This window comes from Misgurnus anguillicaudatus, chromosome 9, assembly GCF_027580225.2.
Source record: "Misgurnus anguillicaudatus chromosome 9, ASM2758022v2, whole genome shotgun sequence".
Lineage (NCBI taxonomy): Eukaryota > Metazoa > Chordata > Actinopteri > Cypriniformes > Cobitidae > Misgurnus > Misgurnus anguillicaudatus.
Window position 1 is genome coordinate 31,677,292 of NC_073345.2, and position 18,290 is coordinate 31,695,581.

Genomic DNA, 18,290 nt, shown 5'->3' on the forward strand with positions numbered 1-18,290 from the left:
TCCCGCCCAGCTCTCACTTTGACGCATAACGTTTTCCTTTAAGTTTTTACTCTCATTGTTTGCTGTGACCCAGGGCACAATCTTTTTCCTCCATACACTTCCTGCACCATAGGAAGTGCTGTGTAGGGCCATTTCCTTTCTCCAACTTTTTTGAACTAAAAATGTTGAGAATCAGGGTCTTACCACCCCCTAATCATACACATATTAACAAAACAATGTCCAGCTCGGTTGATCAAAGTAAAACTCATTTTTATAGTGTCTAGACTTTATTATCACACGTTGGGCCACCATTACGCACAGTTTTTATACTGTGCTGTTAAAAGATCAATTGTGTAGACAAACATCACTGTGGCAAAATGCATTGTTGCTGATTTTACATTTACATATGAAATACATTTACATGCTTGTTTTCTCTTTTTTTTTTTAGGTTGTTCTAATGTTTGTTTTATATAACATATCTAGTCCCCTGGTTGAGAAACACTGCTAAGGATGGCAATGTCTACAGAACATCCAGAGCAACGTTTTTATTTTTGGGTGAACTATTCCTTATTTGCCCTCGAAAATATGCGTGTGGATTTACTTTGGCTTTCTTTCTCCAAACTATTAAAACAAGGTATGCAAGTTCCCATCACAGGGCCAAATTCTCAACCCCACGATTTCTACAAATCACAGTGTGTTTGTGCACCAGAGACAGACGTGATTAAAAGTTGCAAGGCTGTTTGTGCAGAAGGTTTTATCAGCAGCAAACACTCGCAGGATATCCGCTTTGGGATTGTCCATCCAATTCCTGAGCTCCACAGGAAGCGCGGAATAAAAAGCTGGAGAAAAACGCCCAAATGCATCTCATTCCTCTCCAGTCGGATCGCGGGGAGCATCGAGACACCGCACGCGGCTCTTCGGCACACTGAGAAAGAGTTTATAAGAAATGCTGGCGATGGAGAAGCGCCTCAGAGCGCGCGGCAGGTGGACCGCATGGCAGCTCGGCGCGCGATCACGTGATCTTATTCTAGGAGGGTGAGTGCGTGAACGTGTATTCATTTTTATATGATATTCTTTTGGAACAAGTTATTAACTTCTTCCATGGCTTATTTTAGTATGTACAATAAAATCTGAAAAATTAACTTTTTAAATTCATAATCCGCAGTGCATCATGTTTACGCATTAACTAAATTGATCTAATTTAATATGCTTTTGTCTGCAATGTCATTGGTACAAGTCTGAATATGAGTAAGAAAGTAAATAGGAGTGTAAAACATGTTTGGTGCCTTAAAATTTGAATAATCAAATTGCTTATTTTGATGAGTTAATGTAAAACATGTGTATTAATGTTTATAGTGTACAGTGGATGAGGTTAATATTACTGTTTAAAAATGTGATTTAAATGTGATGATGAAAGTTGCCGATGGCGGTCTTGTTTGACTGACAGAACTTGGTTAATATTTTATGCATTCATCTAAGATTTTGGTTTAAACTATTGAATTGGCTACAAACACCTCAAAAGTTTGCCTTCTTTTCGTTTTCTTTCTTTCACTTTCTTTCCTTTTCCGTGACCCCTTAAACTCGGCACCGTTGCGTGTGAATTCCTCGGGCGATGACGTCACGGGCAGTGAGCGTCTCCCCTGTGGGCTCGTGCGCTAACGTTTCTCCCGGGACGTCCCGGTAAAGGAGGGGCAGTGGTGGTGTGTGGTTACCCCCCTGCACGCTTTGACAGTTGTGAAAGAACTGAACTGAGCGCAAAACCCCTCCAAACCCCACGCAAAAGCGGGCGCGCGCATGGAACTTCGAGTCCCGTGCCAATGAGTTTTTCTGGGCACATGCGTGTTTTTGGATGATTTATTTAAGAATATTTCAGTCCTGTCCTTTGGTTTGGTGGGAAACTTTGTTTTTGGGACGCGTTAAGGAATCACTTGCTTTGCCTCTCACGTCTATGCACGCGACTGTCTGCGTTTAATTTTACAGCGGCGCGTGAACCGAAGTAAACAGTAAGTGTTAAGAAAGTCTTAATGTGTTACGTGTTTTTAATTTAAATGTAAATGCATGCATGCACGCATCATTCTGTTAATACTGTAATATAAAATCAGAATTTAAATTGTTCGTATAGTTACGTATAGTACTTGTTATGGTTTATTTTTTCTGTGTGTGTGGCACATTAGAGGTTACTGGCTGATTTTACTCATTCTTGTTTGCTGAGTGTGTGTTAGCATAAAGTGTCATTGCACTCACTTGGATCAACACTGAAATTTTTGAATGGTATAAAATAATGCAGAAAAATGGCGCCGCCTGCTGGTTGTGTAACGCGCAAGGATCCTTAACCCTAAACTTTCCACTTTTTGACCGGCTAAACTGTGTTATTGTTTAAAACCTCCTCTTTTGTACTGTTCTCGTTATTATTCCTCCTTTAGTTTCAATTCTATTATTATGCAAAATGTTGAATGCATCCTTATTCGTAAGACCCCTAAGTGTCTGCTAAATGAAAAATGTAAATGTAAGGATACTTTACAGTGAATAGCAATCTAGCACACTACTCTTATATATTACTCAAGTATAGTATGCATAGTGCATATTGCATGCATAGTGCATACTACTGCATGCATATTGCATATTAGATATGTCAACTTTTTTTAATACACAGATGATGTCTGAAATATAATATATGCATTTAAAAAAATAGTAATAATAAAGTAGGCTAGTTCCTAAAAATACGGAACACATTGTGCAATGATAAACATTTGAAACTTTCAATATGCTTCTCACATGACTTCCTCATGTTGCATGTTAAATTTAAGCAATTGCATGCACTTACAATTTTAGAAATCATCCAGGTATTTTTTCAAATAAGAACAGCATGGTATTACAATCATAACCTACATAATTCACAATTAATTGACATGCATTTGGCAGACGCTTATCTTACAGTGCATTCATTTACAAGCCAAGGTTTACATTTTTTCTGTATTTTTGTCTCATGATGTTAGCGCTGCTAACCCAATGCTCAACTTGTTTAGCTACAGGAACACATTGACACAAACTTGAAAAATGCAGATTAACCAAAGTTATGTTCAAGGTTGTAACTTAATACCAATAAATACAATTTGGCATGTGGTGAGATTGTTGGCAAAAACATTAATGTTGCATGTTCACGTTTTACATACTACATTTAGTAGTAGGCAGTAGTGTGCATTATGCAGTACTCTAATGTTGCATTCTGGACACAACCGCACACAATGATGTTGATATAACTCCAACTGACTCTCATTACTCTTAACTGCTTCCGCTTCTCATTTGTGTCATTATTTGTGATTATATGCAGCCATGTGTATCAAAATTGTGTGCGGTGATACTGCAGTGCAGAGTTTTGCATTTATTTGAGGCATGGATGATAAAAGCTGTGTGTTTCTATTGTGTGCATTTGTTTATAATGAATCTTTATTTGTAATATAATTCTGTATATAAGATTGCAACATAATTTTTAATGATAAACATATGAGAGCCTCACAAAGGCATACATTCAGATCTATAGAAATGTTTTTTTGTACTGTAGGCTGTCCTAACCTGGATGCACATTGTGATTTTTATAAACTTCTTACATTGGCAGAATTTAATCGGATGGAGAATGTGTCATTGTGGCCATAAGTCGACTGTTGGCGAACATTTTTAGGATTCTCAAAATTAATCTCAGACAGCCAAAATTGTTTGGTTTGCACACTTCAAGATTACCTGGTGATCTGGAATCACTTTTATTATTAGTGTTTATGTTGTTTATAAAAGTGCTTATGATGCGGTTTGGTTTAAGACATGTCGTTGTGATTTAGTTTTTAGTCCAAAAAAGGGTGCATATTTATATTTCATAAATCTAGATTCAGACTTCTTTGTAGGCTACTATTTTTATGGTGCATCGTGTAAATATCCACTTTTAATGTATAGAAAAGAGTAAATCTACAGTAGCTATAGGCAACTCCTGTTGTGAATTACAGACTAAATGAAATCATGTGTGTCATGTGTAAAAAGTTTAGAAAATAATACACTTTTCATGTTTGAGAGAACTGAACCCACACATTGCTTCTGCATGACTCAAAGATCTGGCAACAGCGTGCAGCGTTTACATATGACACTCTGTAAGCGTTCAATGTGACTGCTATCAAACACACACATGCATATGATCTCTACGACTGACACGGACTACAGGTATGGGTCTGTTAAAATCATTAAATATTTGGCAGGAGATCTGTCTGAACATCATCTAGAGATCCCAACCCACTTTACAACCTCATTGTGCTGTCAGACTCTCTCTGCGGTGGGCCGTACGACTCAACGTCAGTGAAAACATTATCTGACCCAGAGACGCAGTACATCTGCACAGATGGAGGAGTTAACACCATATTTACTGATAAAAGCTGACCTACGGGGCTCAGGGTTAGATGTCAGATCTCACCAGCTGCTGTTAAGAGCTGTGAACGGTGTCTTTATCTTCTCAAATCTGACATTACCCACCACACATACATACACAATGTGTATATCAGCACAACTGAATGTTCATTTTAAAACATTGACCCGGCCTAAAAAATGTAAGGAGGATCTTTTGGCTCTGCTCTCCAGTGACTCTGATATATAAGTCTAGGCAAAGACACATGCACGCACATCATCATAACAACCTCAAACATAAAGGAGAAAGTGCAGAAGAGGTTTAAGATGGGTCAGTCATTTTAAGATGAGTGAATAAACTGCTGACAAAAGCACAAACACAGACTTGTTTACACACACTTAGACAACTTAAGCTCCCTTTGCGGCCATACACAATTAATTGCTCTCTGCCCTTCTCTTTTTAACATGCACACAAATACACACAAACACATGTGTGCATGCACATACACACAATACGCACACGCACATACAAGCACACGAATACACACACATGCACAAATACACATCAACACACTCAGATATTTACTTTGAGTTTACGTTTATTTATAGAGGTTTAATAAAGCACTATTATAACCCATACTGCAAAAAAAAAAAAATAATAATTTCTCTGGTCAAAATATGTATTTCGAAGTTGAAAATATATTTAATTTTTTCAAAATATAATTTTTAAACCTGTTATTTTAAAAAGTTTTGTAACATAAACATAAAGTTTAGCTTCCAATGCAACGTCAATATATTTCCTTACAATGTAAAAAGTTGGTTCAACATAAAAAGTTACTTCAATTGGTAAATTGGTAATTGTTTTCACCTAAAGTGAAATTTTAAGTTGAATAAACTTTTTTAGGTGTTCTTAGGTTATTAGGTGTTACCAATTAATTGCAGTAATTTTTAAGGTGATCCAACTTTTCACTTTTTACAATGTGGTTTGAAATATATGGAGGGCTAAATAAATAAATAAATAAATAAATATTAAATGTTTTAAAATATGAGATTTTTTTTTAAATAAGTCTTTGATGTTTATTTTATATTTATTATAGCATGGTTCTCAAACTGGTGCCAGGGGGGCCCCAGTTTTATGATATTTTATTATATATATTTTATATTTATTATAGCATGTTAAAATTGGCACTTTGTAGGTTCAAGCTAAAATGTGCCATTTTTGAGTGTGTCCTTTTAAATGCAAATGAGCTGTTGAACAAACACTGATCGCAATGATAGTGGTTTGTTGAAATTGAAGCTCAATTGTGGTGTCAATAATTTTCTCTCTTTCTCTCTGCACTAAATGGCAGTGCCGTGGTTGGATAGTGCAGATTAAGGGGTGGTACTATTGTAATAAGACTTGCTACCCAATTATAGCACTTAAATATGAAAAAAGTCAGATTTTCATTCTATGACCCCTTTAAATATTCTATATACAAGGCAATTTTATAAAGTAAATTTTGAATGTGAAAAAATATTTAATTTTTACTTCTTCAAAAAAATATAATTTTTTTAAAATTTAGTAACATAAATATAAAGTTTAGCTACCAATAAGACGTGAATATATTTCCTGATTCTGCGTTCACACCAGCCGCGCTAGAGGCGTCAAGCGCGAGTAATTTCAATGTTAAGTCAAAGTTAACCAATCAGGAGCTTGCTCTAGTAGTGACGTGATTACAGGAAGCGAGCGGAGTCGCAGAAGCCCCTCCCATGATGCGAATTTCCGCGTAAATGTCTAGATGACTAGATTTTCACGTGCAAATGAAGCGTCGGGTCGGGTGGAACCCACAGTTACAATGTAAAAAGTTGGTTCAACTTAAAAAGTTACTTCAACTGGTAACACCACACTTTAAGTGAAAATATTAAGTTGAATAAACTTTTTTTAAAACTTATCAGGTGTTATCAATTGAAGTAATTTTTAAGTTGATCCAACTATTCACTTTTTACAATGTGGTTTGTAATATATGGAGGGCTTAATATTTTTTAAATGTATTTCAAAATATACAAAGAAATTGCCAAAATATATTGGTAAAAAATATATTTTTGTAAACAATATATTTTAGCAATTTTTTTTTTGCTTTATGGGAACCTAACCCACTCTCTAACCTTAACAGGAAATCTTATGCATTTTTACAATGTAATTAACGTTATTTACTATATTTTATAGTGTTTTTACTAGTGCTGGGCAAAGATTAATCACGATTAATCGCATACAAAATAAAAGTTTTTTTTTGCATAATATGTGTGTGTGTGTGCTGTGTGTAATTATTATGTATATTTAAACCAAACACACATACTCATTTTAGAATTTTTTTATTTATACATCATTTTTATTTATTTATATATAATATAGAATATATAAGAATATAAATAAATATATATATACACATGTTAATGTTTCTTAAATACATACATGAATGTGTGTGTATTTATATATACATAATAATTACACACAGCACACACTCATATATTATGCCAAAAATCACTTTAATTTTGTATGTGATTAATCACAATGAATCTTTGCCCAGCACTAGTTTTTACAAATGAGGATGTTCCCAACGGGAGGTATTGTTTAAGTTTGTAAGCTTGTGCTTACTTTTTGGTACATATTTCTCACCATAATATAGTTAAGTAGGTACACACAGAGGTATATAACTGAGTGTTTTAGGGTTGTTGTCAAAAGCTCTCTTTGTAAAATACTATCATCTGTTTTTTCATTGTTGCTCCTATATGAACCCATTAAACCGGCATTAAACAACGTATTAATGTGAGCTGTTCAAGATGAGAGACACACACAGATGTTGTAACTCTACACAAGTTAAAATGAGCTCTAATATAGATGAGCTTTCATTGTTTTGTGTTAGATGAATGTGTTGAAACTATAAGCAATAATCACTTCCATGTTTTTAATAATGCGGTGTTATTAAAATCATATCTTAGGGGCTTAGTCAACCTGAAACCTTCACATATTAGATGGACATAATATGTCTTCATTACATGCAAATAAAACTATAGCTATGTAACTTAAGCTATATTATAAATCATGATCATGATAAAACTCTCTGTTATAAAGCGTGCAGATGTGCTCATCTCAGTAGACCATGTTGAATTAAATGAACTGTAATTTGTAACAAATCCGAGTCATTTTCTCTAATTTCTCTGTATCAGTCTTATGTTTAAACATTAAATCATTTAGTATAGCCAGAGAAAATGATTATAAAAGACATGGCTTTAATGTGAATGTTTCTCATAATGTCTGTGTCTCTCTCTCTCTCAGGTAGCTGATATCATCGGCTCAGGTGTACCTGAGTGTGATCGACACACCTGTGACAGAGAGATGTACACAACAGTCCTGCTGTCATCTCTGTTTCTCATGCATGTGACCTCTACGCCTCAGTTTCACGGTCATCATGGGTAATGTCTTAATATCACACATTAAAGATGTTTAAAATCTCCCTCATCCCCATTTATAAAGGGGTCTAATCCTAAACCACTGCTGTCCTGCAAACTTAAAAAATCCTAAAAAAGGCAGGGCCGGAGCTAAACTAAAGGAGCTGAATTGGACGGCCCTGTGGCAGGAAGTCTTGGTTCACACATACAAAGACATCACGGGTCAAAGGTCACTCCGAGGTTAGAGTTCAATGGGTATAATAGCAGCTAATTTCATCGGCCAGTCGCTTTTCGTTACACGTGATGGATGCCAAACTCCGATGCAACGCTCGCATACACGCACACATTCCTATGCAAATATTCTTCAGCATTGTCATGCAAACACATTAGCATATAAATTTAAAATACATCAGTACATTTCCTGCAATGCTAATAAGATTGTAGGTTCGATCCCAGGAAAGAAACATAGTGGTAAAATATATATATCTTGTAATGCACTAAAAGTAGCTTTGGATAAAATCATCTACCGAATGCATAAATGTAAACTCTTATATGTAGTGACTATTAAAGCATGTTACATTTTACACAATTGGCAGACTTGTTTATCCAAAGTGACTTATAGTGCTGTAGATTGATCAGTATGTGTGTTACTTGACAATCAAACCGACAACTTTTGCAATGCTAATGCAACTAATGCATTTACCTAGCTATAATATATACTACACTGTCAAAATGGTAAAAAAAATGCTCCCTAGCTGTCAGTGGGGCAGTACTCTTTTAAAAAGTACACCTTTGCACCTAAAGAGTTTATATTAGTACCTCAGAGGTGCATATTGGTACCAACGAGTGCATTTTAGTGCCTCAAAAATACATATTGGTACCAAATGTATGCACATCTTGGTTAATCTTTAAAAAGGGTATTGCAGTGACAGTTTGGGATTGTTTTTTATTTTCTGACAGTGTAATACAGGGAGCATATAGGGACCATATAAAAATGCTAGTTTTTTGCCAGTACATGGTTTGGTCAAATATATGGAGGATGAAAAATGACTTAAGTGTATATAAATAAATAAATAAATAAATGAATAAATAAATAAATGTAGAAATAAATAAATTAAGTATAAATAAATGCATAAATAAATGTAGAAAATACATAAATAAAAGCATAAATGCGTAAAAAAAGAAATGTAGAAATAAATGCATGAATAAATAAATAAATACACAAATAAATGTAGAAATACATAAATGCATAAATAAATGCATAAATAAATAAATGCATAAATACACAAAGAAATGTAGAAATAAATGAATAAATAAATAAATAAATAAATACACAAATAAATGCAGAAATACATAAATGCAGAAATAAATGCATATATAAATAAATGCATAAATACACAAAGAAATGTAGAAATAAATGAATACACAAATAAATGTAGAAATACATAAATAAACAAATGTAGAAATAAATAAAAAAAGTATAAATAAATGCATAAATAAATATATAAATGCACAAATAAATTGGTCATTAGTTAAATGCATAAATAAATAAATAAACAAAAGTATCAACTTTTCATTTAATTATTCATTATTATTTGTACATTTATTTATGTATTTATTTACACTTAAGTCATTTTTCATCCTCCATAACTGTGTGTTTGTGTGTGTTTCAGGAGACGAGTTTGTGTTGGAGATGCTTGGAGTCCTCGTGTATCCTATAGCACAGAATCGTTTCTTCAACCTGTACACAAACCCTATATGACCATGTGCCAAAACCACAGATTGTGTAGTACATACAAGTAAGAAAACACACGCACGCATGCACACACACACACACACACACACACACACACACACACACACACACACGCACACACGCACACAAATGTTTTTTTTGCTCACTCATTTCACTCAAACTTCTATAAAATGACCAATGACCCTTACTTGGTTTGATATGATTATATCTAATACAATGACATGCTTGGAATTTTTATGTCCCCAATTAGTTTTTTGGGGGGCACAATGTTCTGAAGTGTGTAAAAAATCAATACACTGCCTACTGACACTCATATACACCGTGTGTTTTTGTGTTTGACAGAACAATATACAGAGTATCTTATAGGCAAGTGAGTAAAACAGTCGCTAATGTGCACACGGACTGCTGTCCGGGATGGAGACGCATGCATTCGCACAACTGTAACCAAGGTACACTGACATGACTTGACATGATGCATTTATACAATACAGATATATGTTTGTGTTTGTATATGTTGATGTGTGTAACTCTTTCTCTATATAGCCGTGTGCGAACAGTCCTGTGCAAATGGAGGATCGTGTTTACGGCCTAATAAATGTGCGTGTTCGAAAGGATGGACCGGACGCTACTGTCAGATAGGTACTTAGAAACACACAATGCATACATTTTTTCAGTTTTCGAATTGAAGGGGGGGCTAGGGTGGTCCCAGACCCCCTATAAGCATTGAGGGACCCCATATAAAGCACAAAAATATAAATTAAAGCCCTTGGTTTTTATTAAAATGTAAATACTACATACATTTAACCCCTTCAGACCAGATTTAATTGCCTTATTTTGATTGGTTGATCATAATTTTTTTATCGTTTTGTCAGCAAAACATGTGATGTTTATTCCAGTGGATGCAGGGGTTAAAATTCTCCTGCTGTGCTGCCACAAAGTGATACTGTCCATTATTTGTCCCAATTTCGCAATAAACTAATCTAAAAGATTTCTGTCTGAAATAAATGTAAAGATTGTTAGATTTAGAATTGGATTAGGGGCTTTAAAAAATTATTTCACATTATTTATAGGGTTAAAAATGGTTTGGGTTTAAGTTAAGGGTAATTTGGGGTTTCTTTGATTAAAACGTTGTTCCAGGACCAACAAAAAATGTTCATTCACATCTTACTTTGTGAAGCCATGGTGACCCTATAATGATGGGGGGCTTGGCCAGGGGTGGGTCTTAGCTAGGGGACCCCCATAATCTTTGATATAATTCCAACACTGCATTTTTTATTTTTAAGGCTGCAATCTGTGACATTGGCTCTCTATCGCCATCTCTGTTTGAAACATAGAATTGCAGATTTCTTGCAAAGTTATTTTCATAACGTGGGTCAAACTAACATTTCCAAACTAAAATCCCTAAATTATAAATCATTGTGCTTAAAAACCACTTTCTTTTCAGATGTGGATGAGTGCATTGAAGCTCATGGCTGTTCACAGACGTGTGTGAATACACCGGGGAGTTTTCGGTGTGTGTGTCATGAGGGATTCAGTCTGGCTGAAGATGGAATGACATGTTCAAGAATTCCCACGCCCTCCCTGCCGACCGCCGCTCCTCCCACAGCAGACAATCTCTCATCCAGCGCTGATGCTGGTAAGACATTCATACATTAGACTCCAGACTCAATAATGGAGATAACATTATACACCCTGACATGAACAACCATTGAGTAAGAGATATGAGAATGATGCATGAGAGCTCATCTCAGGAATCACAGATGCCTTCATTATCTTTATATCTGAGGCAGATACTGGATCCACTACTTTCCCAATCATTGTTAAATACATAGGTAGACACTTTTGTGCATGATTTTGTGCATCAGTGCATGCATTCATTTAATGAGAATCGAACATATGACTGTAGCGTGAAGATGTTTACTATCGAGTGGCGACGGACCCCTGACCAGCCTCACGATTCATTATTACTTTTGGTACGCGCTATGCCACTATCAACTCGTACCGTGAGTAATAGTGCATTGTGACTGGTGACCACATCAACCACGTACGGACCAATCACCTGCCGTGAATCTACGACAGATTGTCATAAATGCATGCTGGTTTCTATAAAACAATGAACTCTGGCAGTAACATCTCTCAGCACAGGCAACATCTCGACTTCTACATCTGCTTTCTTTTATGTCTCCAAATGTATTTTTGCCAAGCAAAGCCGGCACAGACATTTCAATGCTTTCGGGAGTTCACCATGGGAACGTATGTGCCAAAACTAGCTTGTGCTATTCAATCTGTCACTTCATTGGCAGCGTTTCATCATCTTTTTTTATGTTTCTCCATCTTTCTCTAATCTATATTAGTAAAAGCAGAACCTTTACTGTCCTTAGAAAGTCATATTTACCGTTTCCTAGTGACTAAAAATGAAAATAATCGCCATTTGTTTTTTTATAGACTTGGCAGGAGTTCAAAGTTACACACATTCCAGTACAGACAGTGAGATTGTTAGTAGGTGCAGGAAAACTGCAGGCGAAATTGGCCTAAATCTGACTTTATTGCCCAAATGTGACCCATATTTGATTTTGCACAACAACACACATCCTTGATTTTTTCAAATCAGACCCAGGCGACATTCATATGTGGTCCCAAATTCGGATACATATCTGAACGTCCATGTTGCATTTCATCCGACTTTTACGTCATTGAAATGCGACAGACATCCAAATTCTGTGCCAGAGGAGGCGAGAAGATGACGTATCGTCTCCTTCTGTGCATGCGGGTCACTTTAGGGCCGTATACGGTTCACACATGTGACATGCGACTGACACATGCATTAAAATAATACTGTGAATAAAAGTAAAAAGTTAACCTAAAAAATCTGAACCACTCCAGTGAGTTAATATACACTCACCTAAAGGATTATTAGGAACACCTGTTCAATTTCTCATTAAAGCAATGGTGTAATGGTGTGGGGGATGTTTTCTTGGCACACTTTAGGCCCCTTAGTGCCAATTTGGCATCTTTTAAATGCCACGGCCTATCTGAGCATTGTTTCTGACCCTTTATGACCCCCATGTACCCATCCTCAGATGGCTACTTCCAGCAGGATAATGCACCATGTCACAAAGCTCGAATAATTTCAAATTGGTTTCTTGAACATGACAATGAGTTCACTGTACTAAAATGGCCCCCACAGTCACCAGATCTCAACCCAATAGAGCATCTTTGAGATGTGGTGGAACGAGAGCTTCATGCCCTGGATGTGCATTTTTACAAATCTCCATCAACTGCAAGATGCTATCCTATCAATATGGGCCAACATTTCAAAAGAATGTTCAAACACAGTATTAGTATGGTGTTCCTAATAATCCTTTAGGTGAGTGTATTTCCTCTAATTAAAGTATTTTTAGATTTTATATCAATATCATGTATCAATCAAAACATAGAGATCAGTGCACTAAATTGAAATATGGCTGCATGTCGATAACACTGAATCTCATTGGTTCATGCATGTCTTGTAACGAGTTGTCATATGTGTGAATCTCCTGTTAATTCAGGTTTTGTAATGTTATAGACACAAAGTTGTGCTGGTTTCTGTGTTCCCACACTTGTCAAAGCTTAGTAGTCTGCTGAGACCTCTACTGGGAATAAGGTGTAAGCTCAGTTTACATTAAAACCGTCACCTGTCTCATTGGTTAAATACAAAGTACCTTTTAGCTTTACTAATTCAAAAACAATGGGTCTCATTCACTAAGCATGCGTACGCATGAGACCCGGACGTTTTATCTTACAAATCATGATTCAACAAAGACTTTCATGCTAAAAAAACAACTTCGACCACACATATGCAATAATCATGAACAAGGAAAAAAATATATAAAATATATAACACAGATATATATTATAGGGTTCTTTTTCCTTGTTCATGATTATTGCAAATGTGTGGTCGAAGTTGTTCTTACGTTTTTGCATACATTTAAAACAAATTTTAGTATGAAAGTATTTGTTGATACATGATTTGTTAATTAAAATGTCTGAACACACATTTCACGAATAAATTCGTGCGTATGCATGCTTAGTGAATGAGTCCCGATGAATCCTCCAAACACAGTAAAATAAAGCAATAAGCCCCAAGAAGAGTATAAAATGCACTGTAACACCACTGCTTCGCGGGGCTTATTGCTTTTATAAGATGGTTACTTTATATTCATAGCAGGATTTCATAAAATAAAACACAAATAAGTTGTAATTATATTAGTACAAATATTACTCTTCCGCCAAAAAAGTAGTTCCTCAGAATCAAGTGTGGCTGCAACAGAGCGCAGTTCACAAGCAACACAGACGCAGCAAAGACACAATGAAAATATGATTAAAGACTGTATGTGTATTTTCATAAATCAACATTCATCTAACATTTATATCGTGCATTAACATTTATATCGTGCAACTGTTGAAGTAATGATCAAATATGCTTGGAAGCATGCTTAACTCTTTCCTCGTCAGCGGGTTTTTTTTTTAGTTTAATGCCTTCCAGAAAAAATTTATTCTTTAAATAAACATAAAATATATCAAATTCAAGAACAGACCCGCTTTCAAACAAACAAACAAACAAAAAATCTGTTTCATCCTACCTTCATTTGTTCTCTTATCACCTCTCAAAAGCGGAGATAATTCAATTTTTGTGAATAACTTTTGTAAGAGATCAGATTCAGAGTCATGACGGTGTTTTTAGCGTTGAATGAATGCGTCAGTGTTTAAGTTGGGTAAGATTGCCATCTAGTGGTAATAGCGGGAAATATGAATTTGAGGTAGAAACTCCTCGGGGGAACCTTTTCTCTTTATTGACAAGATGACTCAACAATATTTATTGACATTTATCTGTACATCGCCATTAATTGTGCAATTGTAGAAAAATACAAAATACGATAAAAGTCTGTGGTGTTTATTTTCATAAATCAGTACGTAGCAACAGTGGCGCAGTGTTACTTATGTAATGCGGTCTGAACCGTGGGGTTACCGGGGTATTTTATCACAACTTAGAACGCGTTTCAACCAATCAGAATGAAGAACCAGAACGAGACGTTTTATAATAAAAGTTTTACTATAGTAAATATGGTTACCACAGTAAATTTATGTTTGAAGGTTAATGCCGACTTATGTGATCTTCTGGAAGTCATCTACAAATGATGTACTCATAGTTACATCTGCATACTAAACATAAGAGAAAGTTAACATAGTTTTATTTTATTTAACATGCTGTTGTGTTGTTGTAAAAGCATTAATGTGTTTAGATGGAGAATGTTCAGCTGAATATAATTGCTATGAGATTTAGCGGAGAGGTCACAACCGGACAGAAAGTGTAGCTGTTGTTTCTCTTTATATTTTGGCTCAGTGCTTCGGCTTACATTCCACATCTATCAAACCCAGACTGCTGGGGGTCACTGTTTGTCTTTATACACACACACACACACACACACACAGAGAGAGAGAGAGAGAGAGAGAGAGAGACGCACAACAGACAGGCACAGATACACACACAGACATGGAGACACAAGCACACACACTCACAAAAAGTCCGACACACATAGAGAGAGAAAAAGAGAGAGACTTAGACACAAACACAGACCCACAAAGACACATAAACAGACACAAAGAAACACAAGCTCAGAGACACACAAACTCAGACACATCTTTATAACACCACACATCTGGGACAGATTGACTGTGCGTGTGTATCTGTGTAAGAAGCCAAGTGAATGCTAACTATAACTTTAGGAAAATATGTGTGTGTGCAACCCATTGACTCGTTCAGAGAGTGATAGAGTACAACTGCTTGATCACAATCCAACACATCCAAAACAAAGGCCAAGAGGCGGGACTAACTGAGCTAAACTCTGATATGATTGGTTTTTAATCCTTTCAGTCACATTATTCAGCCAATCAGAGTTGTGTAATCCATCACTGAGACATTTGATGTAATATGACCTGATTTCATCTACAGTTGGATCCAAAAGTCTGAGAGCACATGGAAAATATGTTTTTACAAAATAATTTGAATGAAATCTGTGAATGTATGCATTTTATTAATACAAATATATTTAGACTGATAATTTGTGTTATGTTGTCTGCACTTTTTATTGCATAAGTGTTTTCATTGTGACCTGTGTCTCTCTTAAACACACACAGTCTTTATCTCATCAGTGTTTTTCTCTCTTTTCTTGAAGGTGGAGGTTTGAGATTGGTGGAGAACGTAACAGAAGAGGTTCAGATGCTAAAAAACCGTGTGGAGCTACTAGAACAGGTCAGACATTCACACGCACTCATCATCAGGTTATCAAACTTCAAACAACTGTGTGGTGTTTACTAAAAAAGTTTATGAGTTCAAAGCTTCACTAATGATTTCATTAAAACAACAGGTGACTTGTATCCTGTAAATATTTGAGTGTTTCCAGAAGATATCAAAGGGGACATTTCACAAGACTTCACATAGATAATTTAACATGTTAAAATTGCCACTTTGTAGGTGTGAGCAAAAATGTGCCGTTTTGGGGTGTGTCCTTTAAAATGCAAATGAGCTGATGAAATGCAAACACCGATCACCATGAGGGTGGTTTGTTGAAATTGAAAATTGTGCTGTCAATTATTTTCTCTCTGCACTAAATGGGGGCGGTATTATTATAACAAGATCCCCTTCTGACATCACAAGGGGAGCCAGATTTCAATGAGCTATTTTTTCACAGGCTTGCAGAGAATGGTTTACCAAAACTAAGGTACTGGGTTGATCTTTTTTCACATTTTCTAGGTTGATAGAAGCACTGGGGACCCAATTATAGCACTTAAATATGGAAAAGTCAGATTTTCATGATATGTCCCCTTTAAAATGCACACTTAAAATAAAGGTTCTTTCTTGGTCTGATCCAAAAAGGTTCTTGGTATGTATGTGATCGAAAAGAAGGAAAAGGTTTTTGTAAGACTAAATGCTTCTTTGGGAAACCCAAAATGGTTGTTCTGCGCTCTTAAAAATAAAGGTGCTTTAAATTATGCATGGACCAGTTTTAAGGTATACCGAGGTTTTAAACAGTCCAGGTTTCAAATCCACTAAAATGTTCTGTGATATCGTCTCCAAGGTATGAGCTGTGTTTATACAAAATTCATTAAATCATTAAGTCATATGATGTTTACATTTAATAAACATTATGAATTTTTTTTGAAAGCATATTATAATTTAAAGGCTTTATTTTTACCTAACATTTGAAAATAACACATTTTAGTGTTGCAATAGCAATACCGCAACACAGTGAAACCATGGTTGGTATTTTTGCTAAAGGTTATCATTATGCCAAAATCTTATACTGGCCCATGCCTCCTTGAAATGTCAATGCGATTTTTGGTTCCTCAAACAACTATTTAGTCAAAGGGATCTTTAAGGAACCATTTCTTTCTAACATTTTTATAACCTGAAGAACCTTTTCACCACAAATAACCTTTTATGAAAACATGCTAAAGTTCTTTATGGAACCATTCAGCCAAAAATGGTTCTTCTATGGCACCGTGAAGCACCTTTATTTTGAGACTGGGGTCTCTGCAGAACAAAAAGAGGCGTTTCCCAATTTCCCAAAGTTTTCAAACTGAAATAGGTGTTAAAAAATAATGGCTTGATTGGATGGTTAAAAACGCTTAATCCCAGTTTGAAAAAGCCCCCAAAATTGGGAAACACCCCTTTTTTGTTCCACAGAGAATATACAACTTTATTTTTAAAAGTGTATACAAAGTTAAACATGCAAAGTATCTACAGTGTACTACACCCACAGAATGAAGTGTACATTTTGAGCAGTCCAATGCTACAATTGTTACAGGTCTTCATTATATATTTAAGCAAATGGTGTCCAGTTATTGTCATTTGCATACAGCAGATTTGCATAGCCTCCTGAGCATCGCATACATACTAGATACTGCCAAAATAGTCTTGTGGTATTCTGAACACAGGTGCTACAAATGATTCTTCACAACAATGCAATAGAACCATTTCTGGTTTCTTAAAAATAAAATGTTTTATTTTTATGCCACATCTTTACATAATCAAATACATTTTCTTTGTGAACTTTCTAGAAACTGGAGATGGTTTTGGCTCCGTTCACCACTCTTTTCTCGCTGGATGATATTGGGGGTGAAGGAGACGCTAATAGCTTCCTGTCTGACCGGACTAACTTCCTGTCACATTCGCTGCAGCAACTGGACCGTATCGACTCGCTCAGCGAGCAGGTTGGATTTCTGGAAGAACGAATCGGAGCATGTAAGCATTTATTTGCGTGTATAAAACGCATACTGCTATACTATATCAAACATCTCATTTGACTGCGTGACATCTTTGCTAGGTGCCTGCCAGGAAAACTGAGCGATTACTAGAAGATGGGCTGGATCCTCTCGTGTGAAAACAACAGCTCGGTCATTTACATCAAAGTTAAAACCATGAAAAGATGTAAAGGGGAAGCATAACGTTGAAGCCACACAATTCTGTTTGGGAGTTTTATGAAGTATAACCTGGTGCTTATATTTGTGTCTGTTTCGTAACGTTTTTATTTCAATTTTCATCATTGTATTAAGTGCAGCTGTATTGTCTCTTATGTTTAAGTATGAATGTATATATTTATTCCATGTATAATTTCTTTCCCTGGATATTACTGTTGAAAGAAACTACAAAAGTGTACTTTTCTGTAATTATTTTTTTTACTTTTCGTTTTTTGTAATAAAA

The 18,290-nt window shown here is 35.6% G+C and overlaps 1 protein-coding gene across 2 annotated transcripts; it reads left to right on the top strand.

Annotated features, from left to right (window-relative positions):
* The first annotated feature begins 808 nt into the window (after positions 1 to 808).
* egfl7 (EGF-like-domain, multiple 7) lies at positions 809 to 18,177 on the top strand. 2 transcript variants are annotated; one of them, XM_055179209.2, is made up of 9 exons: positions 809 to 1,014; positions 7,679 to 7,815; positions 9,465 to 9,590; positions 9,890 to 9,996; positions 10,091 to 10,186; positions 10,992 to 11,183; positions 15,763 to 15,839; positions 17,648 to 17,831; positions 17,914 to 18,176. In XM_055179209.2, the coding sequence occupies exons 2-9, from the start codon at positions 7,739 to 7,741 to the stop codon at positions 17,931 to 17,933; spliced, it is 879 nt and encodes a 292-aa protein (XP_055035184.2). In that variant the 5' UTR covers positions 809 to 1,014; positions 7,679 to 7,738; the 3' UTR covers positions 17,934 to 18,176. The 2 variants fall into 2 exon arrangements, with proteins under 2 accessions (XP_055035184.2, XP_055035185.2); XM_055179210.2 differs by lacking the exon at positions 809 to 1,014 and adding an exon at positions 1,696 to 1,982 and having other exon boundaries at positions 17,914 to 18,177.
* Positions 18,178 to 18,290: the final 113 nt, after the last annotated feature.

Excerpts from the sequence above, each read along its gene's own strand:
- egfl7 (XM_055179209.2), top strand. The coding sequence starts at position 7,739 with ATGTACACAACAGTCCTGCTGTCATCTCTGTTTCTCATGCATGTGACC. Across the intron at positions 11,184-15,762 it reads CTCATCCAGCGCTGATGCTG|GTGGAGGTTTGAGATTGGTG; the intron begins GTAAGACATTCA and ends CTTTTCTTGAAG. Across the intron at positions 17,832-17,913 it reads GGAAGAACGAATCGGAGCAT|GTGCCTGCCAGGAAAACTGA; the intron begins GTAAGCATTTAT and ends CATCTTTGCTAG.